This window comes from Poecilia reticulata, chromosome 9 (assembly GCF_904066995.2).
Source record: "Poecilia reticulata chromosome 9, P_reticulata-male-v2, whole genome shotgun sequence".
NCBI classification, from domain to species: domain Eukaryota; kingdom Metazoa; phylum Chordata; class Actinopteri; order Cyprinodontiformes; family Poeciliidae; genus Poecilia; species Poecilia reticulata.
Genome location: NC_088838.1, coordinates 22,108,433 through 22,126,689, shown reverse-complemented (window position 1 = coordinate 22,126,689; position 18,257 = coordinate 22,108,433). Strand labels below are relative to the sequence as shown.

Sequence of the window (18,257 nt, the reverse complement as noted above, 5' to 3'; positions counted from 1 at the left end):
GTGAAGGTTGTTAGTGAACAATAGAGAACAAACAATACCATGAAGATAGAAAAAAAACACTGCAGACAAGTTAAACAAACTTAAAGCAGGTTAAGATAAAATAACAATCTATGGAACAATTGCAATAAGAACACCTTTGTTGAGAGAAAGCAACCAACCTCTTTGTAACAAACCTCAACAGCTAAAAATCTCTTAACTGCTATTGAATTGCATTCAAATGGTCCAGTAAGGCTTAATGAAACTACGCAGTCAATGCATAAATCTGCTCAAACACCTTGCAATGCTACAGTACCACATGGTCTAGCCAGCCCAGATGCTGGCTCATCACTGCATTCAGGCTCTGGCCCAACTTCTCTCTGATCTCCCAACCGCTGAGCTCAGCTCTGCACAGCGCAGCACAAATACAGAGAACCACGATTTCTCCTGGCTATTTCAATCAAGAATGCAGCTCTATTATTACTGCGCATGGGGAAACAAAGAAGCGATCCCACGGACCGCTGACAAACTCATTCATTTGCGACTACTGCAGAGAATTATTACTTTCACTGCAACAAACCAAAAGGGAGAAAAGGAAAATACTTTGGAATCAATATGAAGAAAACATAACCCCTCCTCTATATCCACTTTCACAATGTGAATGAACTCCAGCGCACTGTCAGACTTCTGCAATATTACACAAAACACACACGCTTTTGAGTCACTGCAGGTCTAATCATAACAGAAGTCAAAAACAGAGAAGGAATAGGACACAATAGACTTCCACATGCATACTTCCTTCCCACCTGGTCAGCTTCACAGTAGGAACTATGATCACACATCCCTCATTTATACCAAATCTCTGGACTTGTCAGAGCTAACTCACCACAGGAAATGATCACATTAGAATCTGCATGGTCAAGAAGAGGAAATGACACTCATTTCAGATGTCAAGCACAAGGTTTGCTTCCTAAATGTATACCATTATTTAGGACAGAAAAAAAAAATCTAAATAAGAGTGAACTTATGAAAGATAACATTATCAATATTACCAAGCCTGTTATAACAGGTCTTAATAAGGCTTCCACAGTAAAGTTGTAGAAAAGTTGGGACAGTTGATGGCCCTCCGGGCTGCCTTTTTCCGGGGCAGAGTGAATCAACCTGCAGCTTTTATTATTCACAACATGTGGCTGCCTGCTCCGCGTTGAACAAACTGCACCCTCCCATTATTTCTCGGCAGTTTTGCATTCAGTCTTTTCATCCCGAAGGATCAAAACAAATCATAAGGATTTTGTTTGTTTTTTTTTTCCTTACCTGTTGATCTTCAGAGCGAAAGCCCGTCGCTCTGCGCTGCCGAGAGAAGCCATGCGCGGGTCTGAGGTCCAGTCCAGCGGATCCGGCTGTGGTGTTTCCTGGCGGTGTCGCCTCGCCCACCTCCTCGCTGTCACTGCTTCCCCTCCGACTGATCAACTGTCAGAAGCTCATTTGAGCTGCGGCGGCGGCGGCAGCAGCAGCAGCTGTCCGGGGTGGAAACTTCCGCATGTGCTTTGAGGTATCCCGTGGAGGGAGTTAAGTGCGAGATAGAGGGAGTCAGACTGACACCGGCGGCGAGGCAGAAGGACGAGGAGGAGGAGGAAGAAGAGAATGGGACAGACAGGGTGGATGCATGAGGCACATGCGCTCCCTCGCTGCTGACATGAGCGTTACCAGACAATTATTTATTTATTTATTTATTTATTTACTAGATTGATTTATTTGAAATGGTTTACTACAGTCCTCAACACAGCTAGACTAAAATACTCATTTAATGTCAAACATGTTACCTTCTCAAGAGTTTTTGCGATTAAGCGCAGTTTTATCCCCCAACTCAAACCGCACTGTCTATATATATTTTGTACAAACCGCTTACTAATTAAATTTGTTAATTTGTTATCTTGCTCTGCCTGTGTTTCTTGAATACAAAAGAGTAGGCTACCGCAGAAATGTCTTACCTTTTTTTATATTTATTTGTATATATATATATATATATATATATATATATATATATATATATATATATATTTTTTTTTTTTACGTTTTTTTTTACCCCGTTATGCATAACAATTTAAAAGGGTTTAACGTAAATAAAAATGGAAATAGTAATAATAAGTAATAAGTTATCTTTCTTATTTATAAGGCATTTGAGGCATGTGGGAAGATTAAGATTTTATTTCACCCCAAGCTGCCTTTTGTGAGTGTACTGCGCAAAAGTCTTACCTACTTTTGCATATTAGTATTTTAAAATGGCCTGACTAATTGCTGGATTCCAGATGACGTAGCACCGACGTCACCCAATGCAGATGGAGGGCCGGAAGTAAATTCAGCCCATATATTTCTGTGGATCCAGCATCAAAATGTCTGAAATCTCTGTCCTCTACGGTTGTTCCAACCGTTCTACTACAGAGAAAAATAAACGTTATTTTTCGTGTCGACAAGTATTCATATTTAAGGTAAGATTATTTTTATGCCCTCTTGTCCCCAGAGCGCTAATGTTGTTAGTAGCTAGCTCAGTGCCGAGAGGGGGACAGAAAATACAATGTTTATTCAGTGGGACTTTCATGCAAAAAATCAAAGAAAAAGAAAAAAGCTAAATAAATTAAATATAACCTACCCAGCTATACAGTCACAGTGAACTGTTATTATTCCCCCACATGCTTCTTGTCTGGCCACGAACAGACACGAAAATGGGGTTTCTGTAGATCGGTGCAAATATTTCACCTATATTGGACCTGAATTCAGCGTCCTACAGCGACTCAACATTAACATACAGCATGAATTTGAATGATTTATTTATTTATTTTTAATAGAAGCTAAATAAATTTACCAGGAGATTCAAGCTCATAAAATAACAGGGGTTAGTTCGTTGTTAGCGATAGCATCGTTATCATAGACTAATTACTTAAAATAGCACACACTACTCACCCGGCAGAAAAACGTCGACATAATGCTTTTTTGATCCTAAATGCTTGACCCAACTTGAAAGTAAATGATTGTATTCTCCGGGCTTTTGAAAGCTTTCTTCAAATAATATGTTGTATAATATGAGGCCTGCAGCTTCTTATAGTTAGTTAGGTGGATCGCCTCGACACCAGATAAATCCTCAAGATTATAACATGTCTTTTTTTTTTTTACCGAGATGATACGGATCATATCCTGAATATTTGCATATTTTTTTCGAAATACCTCATCTGTTCCATGCTTTGTTTTGAACCGGAGAAATCCCCTTCCGGCCCTCCATCTGAATTTCGCGCATTATCCGGGTCACGTGTCTGAAACTCAGCAAGTTTTTATCGCTTTTCTTAACACTTTCTCAATAACTTCTACAAATTTGGACTTTTTTTTCTTTTTTTTCAGCTTTAAACGACTTCTATAAATTGCTCCCCAACCTCTTAGCAAACACCCTATTTTAAGATATTTTGATTCTTTGTCATCATTTTTCATCTCACTCCCCCATTTAAAAAAATAAACATTTGTGAATACAAGCAATAACACGATTCAGCATTTGTAAAATACTGTTTTACAATCAAATAAATGATTCCTAATGAGATTTCCAGCAAATAGCCAAGGACAGTACAACCACACAGCAAATCTCTAAGGTTCTCCTAGCCAACATTTATATGGGAACCATATGGATTTGCTCAGGTTGGATGCTCACTAACTGGGCCTGTAGTAGAGGACCCACTCAGATTAATAGACTAAAGCTGGTTGGGTTGAAAGTAGTGAATGTATGCAGCTCTTACCTAGGTCCCACTTGATGCATTGCTAAAAATTGCAATGCATCAAAACTATATTCTATTATCATGGAGCCATTTTTAGAACCGTGTGGACAATGACATCTGGGGTCCATTGTGAAACCAACTTCCTGTCCATATGGGACCCTTATGGAAATGTTGATTTGAGTCAGGCTTTTGCTGGATTTGTTTCTATTTATTAAAGACATTATTTATTTTCAGAAACTGTTTGAGTTTATTTTTATCCCACTTGCATAATTTTTAAGAATAGGCATCACATGGTGCTTTTCATATGAAATGCACAGGTTTTTACCTGAAAATGTTTGAGTAAGAAGGAGTCAATCAAAAGAAACTTTTTAGAAGACCCTTAGAAAGCACAACTATCCACTAAGAACTTCTTTAAAGATTCCAGGGAAGTCATAACAATCTGTAAGTTATATTACTTTATATTCATTCAGATTGATACACTCAAAAATGTTCATACTTTATGTGTTGCATGTGTTAACCTAGCATAATTTTGACCTGCTTCAGCCACGCTTTAAGATTGGAAAGGAAACAAACAATGAACTAATAAAAACAATTGTTTTGAACTTGACTGACCTACAGTGTATGAGTTGTATACGTTATCCTATTAGCATCATACTGACCTGCTCAAACCACATTTGAAGGTTTAATGTCACTTTTGAATTCTTAAAATAATCTTTACAGAATATTAGAAAAATAACTCTCTTAAATGCTTAAATGAAGCACTTTTGTTGTTATCATATGTTAAGATATCTATATTTACATAGATTGGCTGTTGTTATTCCTTTATTTTAAAAATAAAAATAATATAACGAATAAATAATAAAAGAATTTAACTAACTAAATATGATAAACTAAAATAAACAATTGTGATTGATAAATATAATTTTATGCAAAGTCTTGAAAGTGCAGAATTAATGGACCATTATAATGTATTAGTACAAACAATATTTTCACATTTCCCGATCATTTTAGTGCTCATTCCTGCCATGAGAGTGAGTTCAGTAAGATCATTTAAAATGTTTTTGTCGACATCTTCTGGTTGACTTATGTCACTGTGTACATTGATGAAGTCCGCTGGTTCTGTCAAACTATTGCCAGAACACGCTGAAAAACGAAATTCTCGTGTATTTAATTTCGAAAACACGTTTTGCTTTTTAAAACTCGCAGCTGTTTTACATTTCGATGTGTAGTTTTAGTTTTAGTAGTTGGCGATTCTTGAACTGTAAAACAAGAAGATAAAAGCGGAACCTTTGCTGCAGCTTGAGGATTTGACCGGACTACATTTAACGTGGCACGCTGTCATAACTACAAATCGTGGGACTGTAAAGCTCTTTGAGGGAGCAAAGTTGTCAATACGAGGTATTTTTTTTCACGCTTTTTGTAAATTAATAACTTCCCGTGATCACCCACCAGGTAGGAGGATTATCTGTCTATGCAGTGATTATTATCATTGTTTTATCACTGATTAGATATCGACTAACATAGTAGTGAGTGAGTTGTTTAGACTTGCATTTATTAACAGCCTCGCCAGGAATTAAGTTATAGAAAGACCAAGTCTAATTTTGAATCAATATTAATCGTCATTCCATCTGTTTTATCATATTAACATTAATATATGTTGTTTATAAATGCACGTATTTTACACTCATGTGGCCAAATTAATGTAACTTTTTTATTCATTATTCCCAGTTAAGCTTACATAATGGAGGAGGAGGATGATTGTCCAGAGTTGGTGCCCATTGACAGCCAGCCTGGTCCCGCAGCTCGGCAGATCCCCGTCACCATCATCACCGGCTACCTGGGTGAGATGTGGACTAAATAAGGAGATTAAAAGCTCAGACAAAGCTGCAGGACTGTTAACTCAGACCGTTTAATATCATAAGTGTAGCACCTTGGAAAAGTACTCATACCCCTTGTTTTTCTTTTACATTTTAGCATTTTATTTTATGTGATGAGCCAATAAAATGTAATTTGCAGTTGTCCAATTTTTTTTACTATAAAAAAAATCTGAAATGTCTGGTGTACATTTTTATTCAGTCTTTTCTTTTCTTTTCAAGTCTTGCCACAGATTAGGTCTGGACTATGACCGGGACAATCTAACACATGAACATTATTTGATTTAAACAATTCCATCGTCACTCTGGCCTTATATTTAGTGTTGTCCTGCTGGAAAGTGAACCTCCTTCCCAATCTCCAACGTTTAACAGATTCTAAACACAGACTCAGGCTCTGAAATAATAAATATGACTGTTGGGACTTGCATATGTACCATTGTGTGTACACAAAACCTTAACATAAAATCAATTTCTTTACAGGTGCCGGGAAAACCACGCTGCTGAATTATATCTTGACGGAACAACACAATAAACGGATTGCTGTCATTCTCAATGAGTTTGGAGAAGGTAATTGCGGAGAAGAAGTGACGTAAAACCTAACTGAATACATATGCAGCCTGTTTAGTAGGTGGTTGAGTCACATCTTGCATTTGTGCTACGAACAGCTAATTTGCAAAGAAAAGTACGTTACTTCATTGGACTAAAAGATTTGTGTGTTAGGTTAGAGCTAACACAGGGGAATAGAATAGGGAAATGTCTATGATTTACACATGAATACTTATCTACAGGAAAATACAACTGTGATTAGGAGCAGAAGGCTCATTTGTGATTCTTAATGAAGACTGACTGATATGTTGTTTTTTCTCTTTTTTAAAACGTATAAAATGGTGGTTCTTTGAGAATTACAACACATTTTTTGCAGGTTTTTATTAAAACTTATTTTAGTTTTTGAAAGGTTATTATACCTAATGTGCTGTATGTAGCTGAAGTACAAGCAAAAATGTCTATTTGTATTATAAAGTTTACAGACCCCTGCTCTTGACAATATTAGATTTGTGTTTATGGAATACACAGATAAGAAAAACCCACCATAGTTAACAGTTTTCACTGAAATGCTCTGAATGTTTAAAAACTGATCAAATATTTAGAAATGTCACATAAGCCTTTGCACTACCTCTGAAAGCTGCCTACCCTCTGTTCCCCCCTGCACCTCCTTCCCCTTCCTGCAGGGAGCGCTCTTGAGAAGTCGCTGGCAGTGAGTCAAGCAGGGGAGCTGTATGAGGAGTGGCTGGAGCTGAGAAATGGCTGCCTTTGCTGCTCTGTCAAGTATGCGTTGGAACTGCAGTTCATCTCAAATGCACTGATAAAAATATTGACTTTTTTTCACAAATATATTTTAACTAAAAAAATCACATGGAAGAATAAAAAATTTTATATTCATGTTTATTAAGCTCAATGAAACTGATTTGAAAATGTCTGTAAACTGTTATTGGGATTTTTTTTGTACATAAATTTGCTTGTTTTATTTTTAAAAAGATGATTTCTTTAGTATTTTTCAAATCAAGGCTTTTACCTGGTCATTGTCATTGCTTGATTGTTTTCCTTTCTTTACTTAGGGACAATGGGCTCAAAGCCATTGAAAACCTGATGGAGAAGAAAGGGAAATTTGACTACATTCTTTTAGAAACAACAGGACTTGCTGATCCAGGTAACGCACATGAAGATAAATTCAGGCAGGTTGTTATAAATTTGTGTTTCCCGATTGGCTGATCATGTTGTATGTAAGTGATGACCCCAGGTTGTCACATTGTCCATTGAGTTCTCCATCAATAAACTCAGTGGGCAATTGAGTTCTCTGATGGAACTCAATTCTAGCCTTGGTTTTCACATTTAAACATCAGTCACTTAACTTTACTGCTTTAAATGCAGTAATGTAGCTGTTTCCTGATCTACGCAAACAGACACCAACCTGTATCTAGTTGAATGGTATGTTTTCTTGTCTTTATTCTATGCTGATGTTTATGCTATCTGAAACCATAAAAATGTTACAGATGGAGTGATTAACTCCAAAGAGGAAAGATTAAATTAAGAAAGCATTTAATTGTATTTATTTTAAAGGGAATGTTAGGGGTAATATGGAGGATTTTTTTTTACATTATATTTTTTGTCTCCTATCTCCTCCTATTAAAGCTTTGGGTTTTCTAAAAATTTCAGTTTAATACTATTAGAATAAATGATTAATTTACACATTACAAGTTGTACAAGAGTTAAACAGAAGGGGGAAACGGTGTGTTTTCTTCATTTCAGTTCATTTTGAATCCATCTTTTACTAAGTTATTTTTTTTCTTTTTGTTTGTGCGTCCAAATTGATAGTTTCACCACATACTTTGTAAATCTCACATCAAAAGTTGGACATTTTCTGACAAGCCGAAGATCAGAGTCATGTTGCTGTGACAGCAACACCAAGGGGAATCCTGAGAAGCATCTAATTGTCCGTTCATCTCTTTGCTGCCAATCTGGAAATGAGCTTTAGGCTATTAAAGGGGGGGCATTGTGGCGTGTCGCTAAGTGACAGGTGTCAGGAGGTAGCGTCACAGGCAGACACTCGCTACCCCAGCTCTCGGTCAAAACAAACAGAGCAGACTCAGACTGGGGCTGGCCTGACTCCTCTTCCTCGTCATTGGCTCGTTATGGCCCCCGACAGGCCTGTCATTGGCTCCGGCAGCGCTGTCAATCATAAAGACTCCAGGGAGATTTCTCTTCTGTTCTTTCAAGCGGGAGGTTGGATGACTTATATGAAACATGCCATTCAAAAACTGTGTTTGCATTATGCATCCATCAAACATTTGCAATTATTACTTATCCTCACCTGACAGTTTGACAAAAGTGCGAAATGGAAACAAACCAAATGTACCAGAAGGACGTGAACAATTGATGGCTTCTGAAATTGCTTTTATCTGGTTTTCTGGGCTCTGCCTGAAAAAAAAAATAGTTTGGATATGGAAAATCCCAAAGTAGATTAATTCCTAATAAGAGCAAGCAAACATCAAGTCATTTCTCTTCATTTTAAGTGAGAAAAAAAAGTCATATTTTCTATCTGGTTCCGGTTTAATTTCTTCTTTCTGGTATTTTATTTTATTTTTTTTACATTTTGTTGAAGTATTGTTGTCCATCAAACAAGAAGTCATTTTCATAAGTTCTCTTCTGTTATTTTAAAATGTAAAGCTTTAATGAGTCAGGAAATAAAAATCCTGCTTCTGTCAAAAATTTTAGGCCAATTTCGGTATTAATATAAATCCTTTGGTTTCTGAGTGCACAAATAATTTTACACAATTGCGCTGGAATATTATATTAGCATATTAACAAGGTTATGTATGAATTTTATCTCTGTTCTCACACTAGTCCAGCTTTAATCTTCTCGTTTTCCCGTTCTAATATACTGAACTCCTCTTCGCAGGAGCCGTAGCCTCCATGTTTTGGGTCGACGCAGAACTCGGCAGTGATGTCTACTTAGATGGTAAATATCTGTTTTTTGTATTTTAATTCTTTGTTTTGTGAGCCCCTTTGTTTCAACCATGTTCCTGTTGATGCAGGGTGAAGATTGAGAATCCAAAGGTCGTGCCCCATTATGCATGATCCTACCTCCACCCTGCTTAACAGCTGGTAGATCTTAGATTTGAAAACCTCATGTCATCCAAACATTGTTGCTTTACTCTACAGTTCAATATTTGTATGAAGCTGCTAAATTTCTTTGAGCCTAAAGGTGTCACTTTTGATGCATGTGGTTCTTTTTTTTGGTCAGCATCCACTTGCAGCAGGCTTGTTAGCCACACACTGGAACCATTAGCCCAAGTAATATTGAGCTTCTGTCATAAGTGGGCCACAGTTTTAACTCAATATTTACTACATTATATTTAGTTTGCTCTCAATTCCTACTTTTCTTGTTTATTTGCCTCATTTCGGGATATGTGTGTGTGTTTCAACGAATGAGCTCCTGCTCCTCACACTAAACGCTCAGCTGTTCCCTCTGTTCCGGCTCATTCACCAAGTCCTCTATTCAGACTGAACAGCTCAGAGAATCACTGACAGACACCGAAATGGAGCTTTGGTTCAGAACAAAAAGTGTTTGATTCATGCTTTGATTTTTTTTTTTTTTTTTCTTGTCCTACTGCAGGGATTGTGACAGTCATTGATGCCAAATATGGGCTTCAGGTATGTGATGGAGATGCTTGTTTTAATAGTAACACAAGATAAAAACTCTTTAACCGTTCATTTGAGAGAAGATTGTTCTTCTGTAAATTGTTTAGTAGTTTTTCTGATTTTCACAAGAAAAAATAGCAATTCTGCAGGTTTAATCAGGCAACCTGAAAATATTTGTTATATTTACCATAGTAAATATAACAAATCTTTAATTCTGCAGTGGCAGAAGGAGCTGAGATTTTATTTTTTTATTTTTTTACATCCATAGCGGTCTGCTTAACCTCCGAGATTCTTGCATTCCCATCCTTTCAGTGAACAAACACATCCTGCCTCTTTTGTGCTACTTAAAAGGAACAAGACAAGTGACACCCAGATAATGGGCTCTAATTTAGAGGTGTCATGCTCAGTGAAGTGACGCATTTCATGGCATTTTGTGAAGCAAGATGAAGGGAATCCTGACAGATAGGAGGGAATCAAACTCATGTTGGCAGAGTAATAGATATCAGAGGAATGACCATTGCTATGGGGCTGTCATGTCCTCTGACCTGCCTCCCATTGCATTTATTTTTTGATATTGATCTAAAAATAACCACCCCACCCCCACACCTCCATGAAATTTACCCATCTACTTAACATATTGTGTTTCTCTTGTGACAGAATGGGTTAACATTTCAGCCTCTAGCTTTGCTCAGCTGGTAAAGATACTCCAGTAGAGCTGCATGTGTAACTCCAGCAAATGGTGGTTCTGATTACACACATTTCTATTTGCAAAAACCTTTGAAAACAGTACACCCTTGTGGTTCCACTTTATATTTTCACACTAGTTTGTGTTGGTCTATCACACAAAATCCCAACCCTGGTATTAGTAGGGATGTCTCCTATAATATGGTAAAGTTAATTTTGATAATGTGTGTGTAACATCTTTATTATTTCTTCTTTTATAGCAACTAAAAGAGGAAAAAGCAGAAGGGCTTGTCAATGAGGCATCCAGGTCTGACTACTAAAATTTGTTTTTTTTTGCTCTTTTTTTTAACTTAGTATTTAGTGAGAAATAGAAACAATCAATTAAAAAAGCAATAGTTATATTTCAGTCAAAGCTGAAATCCCTCAAGTGCTCTATAAAGAACATCCCTGATCTGAGTTTGAAATTCGGTTTATTAAGTTGATGTGAAAGAAATGCCAATATGAGAAAAACTCTTTTTAGCATTATACAAAAATAAGTTCAATCATCTAGATATAAAGTTTCTGCTTTTAGTATGAAAAAAACATTAATTTGCATGTTTTTTCTCTGTTTTAAATAGAAATAATTTTAACAGATGACATATCCCAACCATGCACTCTTTAACTCCTACCTAGTTAGTTAGTATATATATATATATATATATATATATATATATATATATATATAGTCAAAATGATGATGGTGAATTGCTGCATCAACACACTTCTGGATCGTTGACTATTATTTTTCTGTTTTGCTAAATTTAGAACAACAAATGTGGGAACAATCTTTACTTCATAGGAACTCTACAAAGCTCATAGTTTAATGCTCTGTTCTGTTTCTGAACAAAGGGCACAAACAGAATAGAAAGGAAGAACATGTTTGAGTTGCCCAGTCTGTAGTAAAAAAAAAAGCTTCTGCCTCCTCTTAATCCATGTCTTGATGGAGAAAACCATGCTGCTTCTTTTCTAACCTACAGTATTCTTCTTTGGGTTGCTCAACTCTTCTCTTCTCAGACCTTGCTACTCTTCAAAATGGGAGAGATTAGAGAGCATGCTATTTAAGTCAGGCACATGCACTAAAATATGTTTTTTTTCCTTAAGTTTTAAAAAACATAGGGACGAGTTCAAAAGCTACCTTAACACCATGAATAAAGCTAGCTTTCAGATATTAGGTCAATTATTGCTAACAAGGGTAAAAAACGGTTTACAAACATGACTGGGCAAAACTTTATCCTGGTCCATTATTACCGCTAGAACAGTGTTTCTGAATTTTAAGAGTAAAGATTTGTTGATGGTAAAGGTACCTTTACCTTATTCACTCTTTTTTTTACTTAATATCTTCTCAGACAGGTTGCTCTTGCTGACCTCACCATTATCAATAAGACAGATCTGGTGGAGGAGGAGGAACTGAACCAAGTTCGAGACACTGTCAGGTCCACAACAACTTCTTACAACCAATCCTCTGTCACTGATGTGGGTTTAAAAGTAAGGCTGAGCTGTCAATTCGAATGATCGTAATTTTGTTTTTCTCTCACCTCAGGTCTATAAATGGTCTTGTTAAGATTTTAGAGACCCAGAGATCAAGGTGAGTCCCTTTTTTTTTTTTTTTTTTTCAACAAATAAAGGGTCATTCTCTGAGATGAGGTTAAGTAGCTTTTTCTGTGGTCCAGCTGTCCTGCTGTGTTCATCATAACTCTTGCTCAGATCTTTGTATCAAAGATGAAGCAGCTCAGACAAGGAGACGTGCACATCAGCAAACACAAACTACAGCGCCCTGAGTAAACATCAACCCCACGTTGGTGTCCAGTTACCCACAAGTCTTTGCCCTCTGACCCCGGGGCCTGCAGGGTGGCTCCATGTTGAATGTGCGTACACACAAATGCGTGTGTAAGCAGCCCGCAGAGGCCTAACACACGGTGGTGTAAATGAAAGGTCGGGTGTGTTTGGACTCTGCGCCGCCCTCCTGCAGAGCTCAGACCTGGGTGAACAGATGAAAGGCCGTTCAGCGAGGGGTTAATTGAAACAGTATTGTGGAGGCATTTATTGTCGGTTCGTTCTCGTTGTTACCTTTAAGGGTTAGTTTAGGACCAAAGCTCAAATTATTCTCGTGGTTCGTTTTAAGTTTAAATGAAATGGAAGAAAATGTTATCCTCTTTGCAGAGTGGACCTCTCTGACGTTCTGGATCTGCATTCATTTGACTGTCAGGACGGAGCAAAGTAAGTTTGGTTTGCCACCTTTTTATTTTGCTGTACTAGTTATATACTTACTAAGGATGTCTAAATTGAAAAGTCTTCCTGATGATGATCTGACTCATTTAAGATTGTACATGTACTGACTTCTTTAAAATAATTACTTTTCACATGCACTAAAATAATGCACTGCATTTAACATCTGCTTTTTCTTTCAAAAAAGATATATCTGTGTCCATCTTCTGTAAATTTACATCTGTCTTCTACTGATGGTCTTTTCATGAAGCAGAAAACATGATTTATGAAAGTACTCTGATTCTGGTAGCATGTTCACTCTGTTTTGACACAAGCTGAAGTAAGTCTGCTCCTAAAAAAAAATTCAGCTTACTTTTAATTGTGAACAGACAAAATGGACAGGAAAAATTGTTCCGCTGCATCATTAAACTAACTTCATTAAATTTAATAAGTAGTATTTCAGCTGCTTTTTGCACAGCGTTGTCCCCAAACTGACATCTGTCGGAGGAGAACTGGAGTCAGTGTGAAGATATTTGATTTTCCCTTATGCATCAACGCGTCAACTTTTTTCTTTTGACGTGTTGATGCACGTGTTTTCTTAAACGAAGAGAAATGCTTCATGACTAAAGAAAATTATGTATCTTGTGACTTCGGTATTTATCTTCTAAAACTATGCAACATATGAACTAATAATATGGCGTACTTGTAAAACCTGCAGGGTGAAAATATTTGTATTCTATTGTTAGCTTTTGTTACTAGTTTGTCTGACAGCAGTCTTTGATACTGCTGCTATGTTTCTCTCTAATTAACAGACTCCCTTTTTTTTTTTTTTTTTTGACTGACCGTCCCCCAATCACACCGCAGGACGGTCATCATATTGTATACCCCAGCTGAATCTCATTCTCATGAATAGAATCGGTGTTCGTCCCTTCATATGAATGAACCGGCCGCCACGTTAAATCTTCCTTACGTGCCCTGAGTCAGTGTCTCTCGACCAGCTGCAGAGGATTAGAGCTGTGTGTGTCCTCTGGCACCCAGTGAGTCCTCCTTGTCCCAATAGATAGCTCCTTTCCCCCTGCCTTTTGAGTCTTGGCCCCTCCTCGTTTTTCTGCCCCATGCTGGCCGTTTGAAGTGCGCGCACCCCCCCCTCCCCCACCACCACCTCTGCAGCTCTGCCTGTGTGGCACTAGCAGCACGGAGGGCTCAAGCAGCTGGACACAACATTTAGCCTCCTTGTGAGGTCAGAGGGAACGGGGGTAATAGTTTGTTTGGGAGCTGTAGTCAGTATCCCAAAGGATTTAATTGCCATTTCTAAAGCGTTCGCAACTCCATTTAGGGATGTCATTAAGCATCAACACAAGTAAACATTAAAGATGGAAGCAAAAGTTCTTCTGTAGGTGTGAATTTCAAATGTTTCCATACTCCCACACCTTTTACTTTTACTTTTAATTATTATAGAATTTAATTAAAAGATAATGAATTACATGTTGTTGTTTTTTTTTTAACTAAGCATCTTTAATGTGAAAGGTAGTTAATGACACATGAGTTGCAGTGTAAAGCTCAAACTATCAGAAACAAAAGTTTGGTTTATCTGATCATTAATAATTCTAACAAAGCCTAACAACTTCAAAATGTTTCTTCAAGTTGTCAGGTGTTTAAAAATAACGTTGGATGAAATTGCTGGATGACATTTAGAAACAAGTTTTTATGTCTATTTATCTCTCTGATCTGAAAGACTCACTGAGAAGCTCCAGCTTGTGACACCGACCAGACCACACCTGGACAAGGTTTGTTTACACCAATCTGAGTTTGCTTTCTGCATTTCATATTTTTAGTTTAATTTATTTCAGCGCGTCGTTTCCTGCAGGATAAAGGGGAATGCACTCTCAGAGCCCTGCATTACCCCGGGGCTTCAACACTTCAGTGAAATCTCCCGCCCTGCTGTACTTTTTGTGTTGCAATCAACTTGATGCGTTTGATGTTTTTGCGTTAGATTACAAATTGGAGCTAAAAACAACCTAAACACTGAAGCACATTTGCTCTAGACTAGCAAGAACTCCCTGGCAACATAAAACTTTTTTTAGATATTTGTAACTTTGAAACCACAAATTTCAATCTCTACAGCAATATATCGCGTAATTTTTTTTCCCAGTGAGGATGGTGGGTTTTCAATTTGACATAAAACAGAATAGAAATTTATGTACTGCTGTATTGTCCCGCAATGGGGGAAATTCTACTGCAGCAAAGTGATAGGTAATCAAAGTAAGTAGGTTCACACAAAGATAGAATATAAAATATGTAAAACAAAATAAAGGATAAAATGCTGCACAATGAGGTCACAATTTCAACACACATATTATATAGTTATTAAAGAATAGCGTAGTCCAAATAGCGTAGTCTGGGTAGGTTAATTTTTAAAAAATAGTTGAGAATGTGCATGTATTTTTGAGTTTCGAAAAACAAAAGAACCTTTACAAAATGTGACTGTGCAACAGCAGAGATATGTGGACGCCAACGAAAATGTTATTTAAAACTAGTACAATTGTTGAAATACATGGACTCTAATACATAGGTGTATTGAAATAAAGAAAATATGAATATGTTGATGTGTAAAATCCCAATAAAATGCATAGATTTTTTTTTCTTGTATTTTTGGAAAGCATGCGGAAAGTTCAGACAGAATTAAATATTTTGAAAGGCCCTCAAAATGTTGTCAGCCATCATTTTTCTGGACCTGTTTAATATTTTTTCACATGGCAGTACCACGCCAAATGACGCTCTGCTGCAGTTAGTTGTGCTTTACACACATGAACTTTTATCACAGGATGAGGACAGATGGGGGTTATTCGGGTGGGTAAATAACACCATTGTTTGTGTGTTTTCTCTCGAGTTCCTTTTCCCGCATGAAGCCCCACTGTCCCTCAGACCCCCTGACACACGGCCACACCTCCACCACCACTGCCTCCATCACAACCCTCTTTTCATGCAAATGAGAATGCCGCTTTTTCTCTTGTTATACCAAATGACAAGGAAGTGTGTAACCTCAGCACTAAAACCCAAACCTCCCCCCGAATATCTGCAAGGTGTCCTTTTTTTAATGTTTTGAGGAAGCATCAAAGAGGGAGGGGCGAGCGTGTGTGTGAGAAAGACGCAAAGGGCAAGACACCGTCGCTCCATTTCGGGTGCCAAATGGGGCTGTGGGTTTTGACACGTTCGCTGACAAAGTCCTCAACCGGGGCGTAAAAAGTGCATCTTTTGTTCAGCGCTCACCGTTAGTCTCACTAAACTGAAAACATCTTTGTAAATAAATGTTTATGCTCCTGGAAATAAGAATACGAAGTTATTAAAGCAGCAGTGCTGTTCAACAAATTCTGCATTGAATACAGATAGAGCTTTGCATTTCATATGGAAGTATTCAGTTTTATTGTCATGGTTACTATTTATGTTTTTAAAAACAACATAAATCAACCTTTCATCCACTCCATGGCATTTTACAGGATTTCTCTACCCAGCAAATTGAATATCTTGTGGGTATAATAAGTGTGATGCAATGTGGATATATATATATATTTTTTTTTTTTCACCTCCAGAGTATTTTAACTGCGACGTTTGAGGTGACGGGAGACCTCTGTGAAGATGCCCTAAATACCTTCATCCAAGTAAAGACACAATCTATTATTCTTGTCCCTGTTGCCGCTGCTAATTAGTTTTGGTACCACTGCACTCTTTGATACGTAAACACTCATTTTCCACTGTGACAGGATCTGCTTTGGGAAAAGAAGTTCTGTAACAAAGCAGGGGAGCCCATGAGTGTCATCCGGCTGAAGGTACGGCAGAGCACAATAGTTCCCCAGTGGTTTTATTATCTATTAACCAGTTAGATTATTCATTTGAGGCAGCTTAATGTTTTACTTGCGACTTGTGTGTTTTCAGGGTATAGTATCATTTGCAGGCAAAGCGCACCAAGTAATGCTGCAGGGGGTCCATGAGCTATACGAGTTAAATGAGACTCCACAACTCTGGGAGGAAAACCCGCACACGAACAGGCTGGTCTTTATAGGTAGGTGAGCTCACATACACACACACACACACACATCTTGATGCCTTTTTAGACATTGTTGTCAAAAATATTGATAAAAGTCGTTAATGAACTTAGTTGTTTTTGGGGGGTTTCAGTGAATTTATGGCATGATGTTTTGGATTTTATTTCACAAAAAACATTTTAGTCATTGGCTTCATAAAACATATCCCCCTAAATGATCATTTTTATTATTAGCGTTACTTTTTACACTGGTTAGTGTCGTTAAAGTTGGTTGTAGAATGAAGGTTGGATTTGCAGGTACAGTCCCTTGCAAAAGTACACAGACCCATTTGAATGTTTTCTCATTTTTATCAAGTTACATCCACAAGCTAGAATGTAATTTTTATTATTGCATGAACAATGTTAGCCACAGAAGCAGGAAGGAGGTCTATGTTGACTCTGGAGGAGTTTGCTCAAAACCAAATCCAAATTTATTTTGTCATTCCAGATAAAGTGTGTGCAACACTGTAGCAAGAATAATATTCTCAAAATTGCAGAAACATTGCTACTTAAATGTTAAATTAAATTTGGCCTTCATAGAAGAGTGCTACACATCACCCTGCACAGATTATCGCCATAATGAAACATGGCAGTAGCAGCATTTCACTAAATACAGGTAAATCCTCTTTGAAAACCTGCACTAAAGACTTGAGTCAAGTTCAGAGGTTCACTCTCCAACGGGACAACAGCACTAATCCAGAGCTTCAAAGTAACAGTTTTTTTTTTCTTCCATTTGACAGTTATTCTCTACTTTCTGTCAAAGTATCACAAAATTTCCCAAAATACATTGAAGTCCGTTATTGTAACAGAAATGAGAACATGTTTGAGGTGTGTGTCCAGTATTTTTCAACACGATTGTGTCTTTATTCTGCTGTCTTAGATTTATTTTTTGCCTTTACTTTAAATTGCAGGAAAGAACCTGGACAAGAACATCCTGCAGGAGATTTTTATTTCTGCTGTTGTGATGGATGGAGTTAAAAAAGCTGGGGTTTGAAGCTCCTTTGTGGAAAATCTCTGTAGTTGGTTGTGTAGTAAAAAGGTTATAGCAGATTTCATAGAACAGATTATGCTTCTCAAACTTTATTTTCTTCTATGGATGACCGAAGGGAAGAATAGAAAGTAAAGATAACTGCAACTTCTTTAACTTATTATATTTAATCACAACCTCTACTAAAGAAAAAGCTAGAGTTGGAAATAGTGAAAAACTAAAGTGAAAAAAAATGTCTAACTCCTAAAGGATTAAAGAGAGTGATTAACATATTGCACTTTTTAAAGGAAACTTTAAATGAGCTTGCCAGTATTTAGATTTCTGACACTCAATTGGACTTCTATCCATATGTCAGACTTTTATCAGTTCTGTATTTTGGAATTAATTTAAATAAAATTTTCTTCAAAATTTGGTGGTGTCACTTTTTTGTCCTCATCAAATAATAATATTAA

At 37.2% G+C, this 18,257-nt stretch overlaps 2 protein-coding genes across 5 annotated transcripts in view; one reads left to right on the top strand and one right to left on the bottom strand.

Moving 5' to 3' along the window:
* Positions 1-1,803, bottom strand: part of dock8 (dedicator of cytokinesis 8) — a 59,083-nt gene extending 57,280 nt beyond the window's left edge. The window contains exon 1 of one of the 2 annotated variants that reach the window (XM_008418357.3): positions 1,291-1,803. In XM_008418357.3, coding sequence (XP_008416579.2) covers positions 1,291-1,343 — 53 coding nt within the window. In that variant the 5' untranslated portion in view covers positions 1,344-1,803. The remainder of the gene's footprint in view (positions 1-1,290) is intronic. The other variant, XM_008418358.3, reaches the window with a different exon arrangement.
* Positions 1,804-5,025: 3,222 nt separating this feature from the next.
* On the top strand, positions 5,026-18,213 carry cbwd (COBW domain containing). 3 transcript variants are annotated; one of them, XM_017306454.2, is made up of 16 exons: positions 5,026-5,132; positions 5,463-5,575; positions 6,089-6,175; positions 6,838-6,934; positions 7,225-7,316; positions 9,066-9,125; positions 9,783-9,820; positions 10,753-10,799; positions 11,878-11,964; positions 12,072-12,116; positions 12,692-12,748; positions 14,472-14,523; positions 16,327-16,395; positions 16,498-16,563; positions 16,670-16,796; positions 17,558-17,722. In XM_017306454.2, the coding sequence occupies exons 2-16, from the start codon at positions 5,476-5,478 to the stop codon at positions 17,695-17,697; spliced, it is 1,164 nt and encodes a 387-aa protein (XP_017161943.2). In that variant the 5' UTR covers positions 5,026-5,132; positions 5,463-5,475; the 3' UTR covers positions 17,698-17,722. The 3 variants fall into 3 exon arrangements, with proteins under 3 accessions (XP_017161943.2, XP_008416584.1, XP_081466840.1); XM_008418362.3 differs by lacking the exon at positions 17,558-17,722 and adding an exon at positions 17,729-18,213 and having other exon boundaries at positions 5,035-5,186; XM_081610714.1 differs by having other exon boundaries at positions 5,035-5,186.
* The last annotated feature ends 44 nt before the right edge of the window (positions 18,214-18,257 follow it).